Genomic DNA, 10,863 nt, shown 5'->3' on the forward strand with positions numbered 1-10,863 from the left:
TATTGGTGTATGCTTCTCACTGGCATCTCTTGATAGCGAATGAAGATGGTTTTTTTAATTTCATAAGATAATAATATATAAGTTTCAAGTAACCAAGCAAATAAAGAAAGGTGACAAAAAAAGACAGTGAAAAAAACTTATTGGATACTACACTATAATTCTGTATTAAAAAAACATATACGTAACAATAATTCATTGGAGTCATATAAATCAGATTCATGAAAACTATATATCTCTTATATATTACGTACAAGATAAAAGTATGATACTGGTACCAAATGAATGGGATTAGCAACGATTAAAAAGACAATTTGTTTTTCTATATATCACATATTTATAAGAGGGAAAATTATAAGATTAATATGCATCACAAAGTAGCATAAATCTGATTTTATAACTAATTTTAAACTCACACAAATCAATAATTGACAAATCTGAATTTTTTTCAATAATTGACAAATCGCTAAATGGGCCGTCTACTATTCGCTTTATATATGAGTCTAATAATTTGAAAATCAAGTATGTAGGAAAGAGAAAACAAAAGTAAACCATAAATATCCTTCCCATTTAACTTAATTACACAAAATGCCATTGATCTAATAAATTATTTTCCAATGTAATACACCGGTTACACTGTTCATGAACCGCTTGCTGACACTGTTCATACAAGACCGATAATACTATTTATCAGATGATATAGTTAAACATTTGTTTGTTTAGTGTGTAACTATTTGGTTAACATGCTAAAACATATGATATCACGATAAATTTACATATTATGTGTTAATTACATGTTTATCGATTTAAATTTATGAATCAGTACTTTTTATTTATGTATATATCAGTTCAATAAAAAAGAATTAGTCTTTCTGTTACATCATGAACATGATAACAATTATAATAACATGTTATATAGAATGTTAACGTGCTAACATATTTAATATCTGAATAATATTTATATGAACATGATAAGATAGTCGATATGGGTAATATTTATATTAACGTGTAACTCATATATAATATTTGCTAATAATAATTAATAACAATGTTACCCTGATAACAATGAAAATAATAAGTTTTCTCACTTTATAGAAAGCTTACAAAACAATTACAGTGGCGATTTGCTTTTACACCGCCGCAGATGCCGAAGATGGAGGATTATATTCGATTTTGCCGATCAACAAAATTTGATTGGCCATTGTAGATCTGGTTCTAGTGATACTTTGCCAACAACTTTGAGGATTTTGGATTTCAAATTCATATGAGGCATCAAAGATTAGTGGATAAGAGTTGGTATGGTGGCTTGCCAGAGATGGGACGAGTTTGATGTTGGTGCTTGTGACGATCGATTGATGCGTCGGAGTGCCCAGAATCGAAGGAGAAAACAACGATGAGAGAGGTTTCACAAATATCTACACAATTATTTTGTAAGGTTATTTATGTCAATTTACACCAGCACCGTAAGCTACAATAGTACATAAATGTGTCAGTTAATTTTGGATTCGTCTGAAGTCCGATTGTGGTAATACCCTTTTTTCAATAATTGACAAATCGCTAAATGGGCCGTCTACTATTCGCTTTATATATGAGTCTACCAATTACATGAACCGGTGTCTAACCGCCAACATGAACCGAATCATACCTAGTAATTAGTATTTTAATGAGACCCAAACCTTGTTTCATAGAGATACGAAGATAAGCTTCCAAGGGCTCGAAACTGAAGTAAATAGAGGAAGAAAAGCTCTTAATTCGAAGATGCTAATTAGAGCTGGTTTAGTTGAATCCGGAAGAACCATTATTAAGCTTAAAAAATCAAAAGCCACGAGAGAACAACATGAAAAAAATGAAGATCTTTAGCCCAATAACTAGTGAAGGACAGGTAACTATACTAACTAGAGAGACATTGGAGGGATCCAGTAAGGGAGGAGTGATGCTGACGAGAAGGCTGAGGGAGACTTGGGACGGAAGGAACGTGGTTTTCTAGTGGCGATATCGTAAACACCATAGCCATCACCTGCAAAATAGATGGAGTTAGGGTTTAGGCCAGGGAATGAGCTTGCCTTGACACAAAAGGGCTCATTGTTGCCTAGGAATATGCAAAGATCTCCAATGTCCTCCGTGTAACACATGGTCCTTTTATCTTCTTCCTCTCTAAACACCATGAAACGCTTTGTTCCGCGACACAGGAATGTCATTGAATCGCCTGGTTGGTGGTTCTGGGCGTACCACTTGATTAGGAAACGTTGGCCTGAGGGAGACTCCACAAAGTATACAGTCTTGGAACATGAGTCCAAGAGTTCCCATTCGGACTTGGTCAATTCAGGAATGTTGGAAAACCGCAACTCTAGCAACTCAGAGCCGGTCATATCCTCTTCAAAGAAAGAATCCCAAGAAACCAAAAAGTGGCCTCCAAAACTAGGAGTGTAGAACTTTTCATCTCTCTTTGAATACATAACTTTTGATTGATCAAAATATTGGAAAGGGGTTTTAAAGACGACCGAACCCGAGTCCTTGTGTTTTCCACCAGGCCTATTGAAATTGATCATAGGTCCTAAACACTTGACAGCCACTGCAAAATCTTTGCTTTGATCAGGTGCACAAGTCATTGCGGCGTTAATGATGGCTTGTTGTTGGATAGCTATAGGTTTACCCAGAGGATGCAAAGGAATGTTTTTGACTGATTTGGGGGGTGTATTGAATTAAAGATTTGGGTGGATTTGGTGGAATTTAGGAAATTTTGGATTTTGAGAAAGTTATGTGATTTTTTAGGATACTTTTGGTGGAATTGTTAGAATTTTTATTTTAGAAAAGGAAATACTAGTTTGTTATTTGGTGAGATTTAAGAGATAATATTGGATGATTTGGTGAGATTTTTAAAACAAAAATAGGAAAACTGGATTTACAAAAAAAACTTATCTCCAACATTGTCTAGAAAATTTGGGATCTTTTTGCAACGTTGCTTTACAAAAAAATAGAAAAATTGGATTCTCTCTGCAACACGTTCCAAAACACGTTCAACGTTGTTTGTGGTAAAAGATAAAGAAATCATGGTGTGTTGTGGTTATAAAAAAGTTTATGTTTTTGTATTAGGACTTCAAATTAAAAACTTGAAACTGAGAGAGATTTTGTTGGTAATGAATTTGATTTGCCATCGAAATCTTTTGTTTTTTTCTGCAAGTGAAGAACAAAAAAAAGGTGACAGATTTGTTTTGACTTTTGACGATGAGAATGAGAAAGTGAAAGGACAACTTCTCTTATGTTTATTTTGTTAAAAAAAGTTTTTTCCAAATAACACCTCTCAAGGTGTGATTTCTTTAATTGAATTTCTCATGTAAAATTGTATCCAAAGTCTCCCAAAATCAATGTTATGGCTTTTTAAAAAAAACAAAGTTGTGTTTTCAATAACAGTTGATTTGATATCAAGTTTAGAAATTATAGTTTGAATAACAAGAGATTGTGAGTGATTTTATTGAAATCTCAATTTCAATAATATTGGATTTGAGAAGAGATTTGAAAATCACAAATTCAATAACAGGTGATTTTAGTAAAAACCCAAAATTTTCTAAAATCCTAGTTCCAATACACCTCCTTAGGGTTACAGGTGAGAGTGCGTGATTTTTATTTTTGTTCGTTATCAATAAATAAAAAAATGGGTTGCTAAGTATAAATATTTTCGACTAAGTGCTGCCGCAAATAGTGATTTTAGGTTCACCAACTGAAATTTAGTTCCCCGATTACTCATTTTCGGGGTTAGCATTTCTGAAACGCTATCATATGATAACCTCATCCAACATTATATTTTCAATAGCAGTTGCGAAAACTGAGCTATTATAATGTGCTATCAATGCTCATATTTTTTGTAGTGAGTAGAAATCAGAAGAAGAAGAAGAAAACAGACATTAGACAAAAAAAACTAGAAGATTTACCAGAGCAAGTTTACTGAGAGAGGGCTTGGAAGAGAGGCTGAGAACCAGAGACGACATAACTTTGCTATGAATCAAAAAGAAACAAAGGGATTTTCACATTAGTCAATAAGGTAAAAGGAAAGAAAAAATATTTGGTGCAAAGTAAAGAATCTTGTGTACAAATTTGATTACAAGATTTTTCTTTTCCATTGTCACAAGATTATATAGCAAGGGAAAAAGGAAAGTGGAGAAACATGGAAACAGAGGAAAAAAGGAGAGAGCGAGACATTATTGAAAACCCTTTTTTCTTGTGGCTAAGCACTTTGGTCTTAGACCAAGTCAAGAAGGGACTTCATTGTTGACTAACTCGAAAACCCTTTTGTTCTTTTTGATTTTATACATATCAAAGCAAAGCTATGTCGTCTCTGCTTCTCAGCCTCTCTTCCAAGTCCTCTCTCCGCAAACTTGCTCTGGTAAATCTCTTCAATCTCTAGTTTTTGTATAATCTCTGTTTTCTTCTTCTTCTTCTTCATCTTCTTCTCTGATGTCTACTTCTTACTCTTCCCACAGAGATGCCAAACCCTTAGGATGTTCTCCTCCTCTACCACCAACCCTTTTTTGCTGCATCGTGCCACCCCTTGTGGTGAAGAAGCCCAAATGACAGAGTTCCTCATGTTTGACCCGGCCAAGGAAGAGTATTTCACCATCGTTGATAAGCCACTTCCCAAAGATTTGATTAAGTCTAGGCTAGTGGGAAGTTCCCATGGATGGGGAGTTTATCTTAGCTCCCCTGATTACATACTAATCAGCAACTATCCCTCGTGCTCCAAATCAAACCCCAAGATCATTGATCTGCCTCCTCGGCCTAGTCTAAATGGTTCTCAAACTGAAATGGTAAGTGGTGTGGCAATGTCCTCTTCTCCTGAAGAAGAAGACTGCATTATTGCTGACAAGTACATGGGACGTTCCTGTGAGTATATATACGCCTGGTCGTGAAACTAAAGGGTTCCTCCTCGCTATGTCTACTAGATTATTCGATTATTTTGAGCAATCCAAGTTGATGTATTCCAAGAGAGATCAAAGGTTCTACATGCCAAGTTCTGGTGGCCACCACTTGTGGTCTTGGGTTGGTCTACCATCCACCACACCTCAGTACCATGAGTTAAAATTTCATAACCTTCCTCAGTTTTCGCATTCCGAGTTGCAGCTTTTCGATTCTTGTTACAGGACACACGAGCTTGTGGAGTGTCCCTCAGGACAACGTTTCCTACTCAAATGGTACGAGGTTTCATGTTAGGGTTGTCTGTTTGCTTTTGCGGTTTCATGTTATAACATGTTCTTTCTTTTTCTTGGCTCTGCTTGGTAGGTATGTTGAAAGCCCTGCGAACAAGTCGTTAGTATTCAATTGTGTTTAGAGAAGAGGAAGATATGAACATGTGTTACACAGAAGACATTGGTGATCTCTGCATATTCCTCGGCAATAACGAGCCTTTTTGTGTCAAAGCCAGCTCATTCCCGGGCCTAAAACCTAACTCCATCTATTTCCTCGGTGAAGGCTATGGTGAAGGCTACGGTGTTTACGATATCGCCACTAAAACCCCACGTTCCTTCACACCCAAGTCTACACCAAATTGCTGTTCGGAACAAATAGTCCTCCCTTACTAAATCCCTCCAACGTCTCACTAGACTCTAGTTACATGTCCTTCACTAGTTATGCCAAGATTATGTTGTGTGTACAAGGACAAGATTAATGAAATTTATCATTCGTTGTTAAACTATGTTATCTTACAAGGAAAAGAAAATTATGAGGTTCCATTTTTAGTTTAACAACGCATTGGTCACTCATGGACTCAAGAAGTCATATAGATAAAAGAAAAAGATTAAGTTCTTCATTTTGTTGTTATTATTGTCTAGTTGTTTTATATAAATGTGAAGTAAAGTCGTGAAAGCAATGGATATAATTGTTAATACAATAAACAAGAGACACAGTTGTGTGTACTCAAAAGCAATCGTGTTTGATCGTGTTCATATTCTAACATAAATTCGATTATAACTGGTTTGTGGAGCTAACTATTTAGGTTATATGAATAAATGATTAGTGCACTAATCCTGATTAGAGTGTTAATATCATTGGATTGCTTTACGTAGGAACAAATCTATATATTATTCCTAACGTTCTTCTTTCCTCTTAACTTAACCTTAAATGGTTACCTACTTGTCTCTTACAATGACGATAATACCCTTGATTCACCTGAGTAGATGCCGACGAATTCATGTCCTTTTTAGTAATTTTAAACCTTAAAATGTAAAAAAAAAAATCATGAATCCATTTGATATCATAACGATTCTCGCTTTCCTCTCTCAACGTTCCCGGGGAATTCCCAAATCGGAATTGAAATTTTGGAGAAATCAGAGCTTCGATTCATGCATTATGAAGGATCTCTGATGATTAGTTTCGAAATTCGTGAAGAAATCTTCGAATCGCTGAATTACGTTTTCTAGATTCGGCTGAGGAGTGAAATTGGAGGAGGAGGAGGAGGAGGATCGGAGATGGCGGCGGGTGTAATGGTGACGGCGACGGGAGCAGTGGTGATTCTGTACTTACTGAGCCGTCGGATCGTGTGGGCGAGAAATGGGGAAGATGATTCAGGAGGTGAATTGGGTAAATCAGGGAGATCCGGAAGGAGGAGGATTGTTAGAAGACCGGCTCAAGCGCCGGCGACTTGGCTTGAGACTATTTCAACTTTGTCAGAGACGTTACGGTTTACGTATTCAGAGACTCTGGGCAAATGGCCTATTGCCGATCTCGCTTTTGGTATTAACTATTTGATGCGTAGGCAGGTTTGACCTTTTTACCTCTTCTGGGTTTGAATTTTTTCAGTTTTCATCTGTAAATTGGTTGCATAAATTAGCGAACTTGATTTGATCTTTTGGTATATATATGTTCTGTGACTTAATAGAAATTCTAGTTTACTCTGTGTTCTTTCATATTTTTGGTGGGGATATTCTGAGTCCTATATCGTTTACTTTCCTAATAAGACATATTTGAGCTCTGTTCATTTCAGTGTAGGATGGTTGTTTGGTTATTTTGCATGTGGGAAAAATTTACACTTGTAATCTATGACTAGTGAATAGTGATGTGGTCACTATTTCCGCTGTTTCAATGCAGAGTTTTTTTTTGTCAGATTCATTGGCCAATTTGGTGTGTAGCTAGTGACATTGTATGTTTGCGTTTTTTTTTCAGGGGAACTTTCCAACTGCTAGTGTTTATGCTGGAAGTAATTGTATAGAGTTAAAAGGACCAGAGATTATCATGGAGTTGACGGAGTTACTGAGATTTTTGACCCTCTGTATGCTCTTCTCCAAGAAGCCATTTGCCGTGTTTCTGGAGACTGCTGGTTATACTCATGAAGATGTCCTTCTTCAGAAGCCTAAAGCAGGGGTAGGTCATTTCAGTGTGATTTTTCTTTGACTGCTATTACTCGTGTTTAGCTTGTTTATAGTGACTTGATGCTTTCTTGTCCAGACTAGAAATCCTTTTTTGAAGCACTCTATATTCTTACTTTATGGATAGCTTCTCTTGGGAACATATATTTTGGGAGGCTAACAAGAGTTTGTCTCATAGATATTTTTATAACAGTATATATTCCCCATAATGGTTGATCTTCAGTGCTGTTCTTGTATTAAAATTTGGACCTAATTTGTTACAAAGAGTTTTATCCGTTGAATTGTATATTTGATAAATTGGCTATCATGCTGGTCAAGTGGAAACTAAAAGAAAAGGGGAAGCTTGATTAGATCTCAGTGCAAGTGTTTTGTTTGGTTTAATATTTTATACTTTTGAGTTCTTTTTTGTTGTTTTCGTTTATATCCGGAACCATAAACAATTGAATTTGGGAACGCTGCAGATTATGCAGCCTGCCTTCACGATTATACGAGATACCAATTCAAAATGTCTCCTGCTTTTGATCCGTGGCACTCATAGCATTAAAGATACATTAACAGCAGCAACTGGTGCAGTGGTCCCTTTCCATCATTCAGTTTTGCATGATGGTGGGCTAAGCAACTTAGTTTTAGGTTATGCACACTGTGGAATGGTTGCTGCAGCTCGATGGATTGCTAAACTTAGTGTTCCTTGCCTCCTCAAGGCCCTTGATGAGAATCCTAGTTTCAAGGTTCAGGTAAATGCTCTGTTAGCGATACATTCCTGATTTACAGATTACTATTACGTTTTCTGTTTTTACTAATTCTTTGTCTCGTTATGACTGCTATAGATTATATACCAATAGATGTAGATGACCTAGAAAAAAGTATGTTGTTTACTTATGTGATAATTCAGATCGTGAAGATAGAATTACTTTTCCCATTTGGATTCTAGGACATTATGTAGGCATCTGTCACACTAATCAAACTGCAGATGACATAATGTTCAAACGTCAGAGTCAATTTAATTAATTCCCACGTGCGAATCTTAATTCATTTAGAAATCCGTTTTAGAGAGATTATTGATACTTTTTAAATGCTACGCATTTTGTCTTGAGAATTTCACTGTTGAAATAGGAAGTCCTTTATTACTGTATCGAATTATTCGAATCTAAAGAGCATATTTTGTTTCAGATTGTAGGTCATTCTCTTGGAGGTGGGACGGCTTCACTTTTAACGTATATTCTTCGGGAGCAAAAAGAGTTTTCCTCAGCTACTTGTTTCACTTTTGCACCAGGTACTCCCAATTTAAGGATTAATGGTGGTGTTTTCTTGCGTTTTGTTATCTGCTCCTCTCCCTTAATTTTGATCCTGAACTCTTTATATCTCAATTAGTTCTGTGTGTATAAATTAAAAATTGTTACTATGCACTGAATTTCAAATTGAACAACTCGCAGCTGCTTGTATGACTTGGGATTTAGCAGAATCAGGCAAGCAATTCATTACTACTATTATCAATGGATCTGATCTAGTCCCAACATTCTCTGCTGCTTCAGTCGATGACCTTCGTTCTGAGGTATGTGACCTGCTTTGCCTATATGTGATGCTACATTCACAGGATTTATCTCTGCCACCATTAGAATAAATTTTCCTGATTCTGTAGTGGTACAATATATTGCTAACATTGTTAAGCTTGGTATATTAAATAGTGGATGCAAGCCTGCATTTTTAACTTGGTACTGCCGTAGAGATAAAATGTATATCTTTCCCCTGCTAAATGATTCAGTCTTTCCAGGCATCTTAGATATTTTCACTATTTGGCTAGTTGACCAAAGTTTTTCCCACAAGTGTTCAATGGAAAATGGACACTTTGGTATTAACTCTTAATTTTGATTTCTGTGGGTTCTTCCCATCCATGGTTCTCCAGTTTATATCCACTTTTGCAAACCATGGTTCAAAGTTTCTTGTAAAGTATTATATGTACACTCATTTTTGACAAAGATAAGATCCTTATTTTGTGTATTTTCTGTTAGGTAACCTCGTCCTCATGGTCAAATGACTTGCGTGATCAGGTTGAACACACCAGGGTCCTTAGTGTTGTTTATCGGTCTGCAACTGCTATAGGGTCTCGTTTGCCCTCTATAGCCAGTGCGAAAGCAAAAGTGGCTGGTGCTGGGGCGATTCTTCGGCCTGTCTCAAGCGGCACTCAGGTAGAATCTGTGGTCCACAATGCAAATAATATCATGAGAAAAAAAGGTTGCGGCTTTTTGAGTGAATGGATATATGTGGAACAATTAAATGTATAGATTCATGGGCAGGTGTTTCTTTTGTCTTGATGATGATTAATGCTGGAAAATTTGTTCAGGTCATGCTAAAGCGTGCGCAGGATGTAGCGCAAGCCGTTGTGCAGACCCGTTCAACTCTCTCGTCTTGGTCTTGCATAGGACCACGCCGTAGAGCTATTAGCTCTCAGCTTAACTCCAAAGTCACAGACTTGCCGGAAGCATCAGCTATTATGCCTGAAAGAAGAAGCACTGAAGCTCTAGTGGCTGAAACTGTAGTGATAGACCGTAAATGTCACAAGAGAATAGAACATAGTTCTTCAAGCAGCAGTGAATCTGATCGCGATGAACCAGACGAAGAAGAAGAGGAAGAGCCGTTGATCTCAATTGACCAAGTCATCGCTGAAACATCTTCAATAGAAGAAGACGTGACAGAAGGTGAGCTATGGGACGAACTGGACAAAGAGTTGACTCGACAGGAGAACGAAAGAGACAGTGAAGCCATGGAGGAAGAAGCGGCAGCAGCAAAGGAGATAACAGAGGAAGAGACTGTCATTACTGGCGGGGGCGATTCAACCGCAGGACAGAACCAGAGTCCGGTTTCAGCATCTTCAATGGACTTGATAGAGAACCAGCGGTTTTACCCGCCGGGTAAGATAATGCACATAGTGTCTGTAACTGAGACAGAGTCTGAAACAGAGCGTGACGAAGTGGGGGTGGTCGGAACAACAACTACGGTGGAGCATGTAAGGATATATGAGACGCCAAGAGAACTGTACAGAAAGATTAGGCTATCGAGAACAATGATAAATGATCATTATATGCCAATGTATAAAAAGATGATGGAACTCTTAATTACTGAGCTCGAGTGTGATCCACACTCTTCATGAGCTCCTCCAGCTTCATTATCATCATCAACTGTACATTATAAATATTTATACACAGAGTTTACATGTTTTTTCTTCAAATGTAGAGAGATATTAATGGAATAGCAGATTTTTTTGGCTGTGAATGTGATTGTTGCTCACCATTCAACACTTATCAGACCTTTATTGTGATGATCTAATTCTCAAACAATAGCCTCCACTTGAATTTCACATCAAATTTGGTTTAAATATGGTTCAATTTAATTGGGTTGATCTGGTTAGGTTAAGCTTATTATATCAAAGCCCAAAGTTCTGGTTCATTTTAATTTTGATTCGGTTAGGTGAAGCTTCTCAGTTCTCAGAAAAGTCTTATCTCGTTTGGTATGG

The 10,863-nt window shown here is 36.9% G+C and overlaps 3 protein-coding genes across 3 annotated transcripts; 2 read left to right on the plus strand and 1 right to left on the minus strand.

The window, feature by feature from the left end:
• Positions 1-1,573: 1,573 nt before the first annotated feature.
• LOC110226217 lies at positions 1,574-3,983 on the minus strand. The gene is made up of 2 exons (XM_021016995.1): positions 3,927-3,983; positions 1,574-2,687 (listed from the first exon to the last, which is right to left on the minus strand). The coding sequence occupies exons 1-2, from the start codon at positions 3,981-3,983 to the stop codon at positions 1,893-1,895; spliced, it is 852 nt and encodes a 283-aa protein (XP_020872654.1). The 3' UTR covers positions 1,574-1,892.
• A 338-nt stretch (positions 3,984-4,321) lies between these two features.
• Positions 4,322-5,591, plus strand: LOC9306258. Its single transcript, XM_021016996.1, is given in 5 exon segments — positions 4,322-4,353; positions 4,439-4,871; positions 4,873-5,183; positions 5,272-5,313; positions 5,315-5,591. Coding segments are annotated over 5 exon segments (1,095 nt in total).
• Positions 5,592-6,238: 647 nt separating this feature from the next.
• On the plus strand, positions 6,239-10,622 carry LOC9304235. The gene is made up of 7 exons (XM_002868117.2): positions 6,239-6,746; positions 7,150-7,347; positions 7,814-8,086; positions 8,523-8,625; positions 8,786-8,904; positions 9,362-9,538; positions 9,694-10,622. Exons 1-7 carry the CDS (start codon positions 6,456-6,458, stop codon positions 10,498-10,500), a joined length of 1,968 nt encoding a protein of 655 aa, XP_002868163.1. The 5' UTR covers positions 6,239-6,455; the 3' UTR covers positions 10,501-10,622.
• Positions 10,623-10,863: the final 241 nt, after the last annotated feature.

The sequence above is a fragment of the Arabidopsis lyrata genome (genome assembly GCF_000004255.2).
Source record: "Arabidopsis lyrata subsp. lyrata unplaced genomic scaffold ARALYscaffold_7, whole genome shotgun sequence".
NCBI classification, from domain to species: Eukaryota; Viridiplantae; Streptophyta; class Magnoliopsida; order Brassicales; family Brassicaceae; genus Arabidopsis; species Arabidopsis lyrata.

Coding starts and splice junctions, on each gene's coding strand:
- LOC9304235 (XM_002868117.2), top strand. CDS start 6,456: ATGGCGGCGGGTGTAATGGTGACGGCGACGGGAGCAGTGGTGATTCTG. Junction 8,087..8,522: donor ATCCTAGTTTCAAGGTTCAG/GTAAATGCTCTG, acceptor ATTTTGTTTCAG/ATTGTAGGTCATTCTCTTGG. Junction 9,539..9,693: donor CTGTCTCAAGCGGCACTCAG/GTAGAATCTGTG, acceptor AAATTTGTTCAG/GTCATGCTAAAGCGTGCGCA.
- LOC110226217 (XM_021016995.1), bottom strand. CDS start 3,983: ATGTCGTCTCTGGTTCTCAGCCTCTCTTCCAAGCCCTCTCTCAGTAAA. Junction 2,688..3,926: donor CTCTCAGTAAACTTGCTCTG/GTAAATCTTCTA, acceptor TTCAATACACCC/CCCAAATCAGTCAAAAACAT.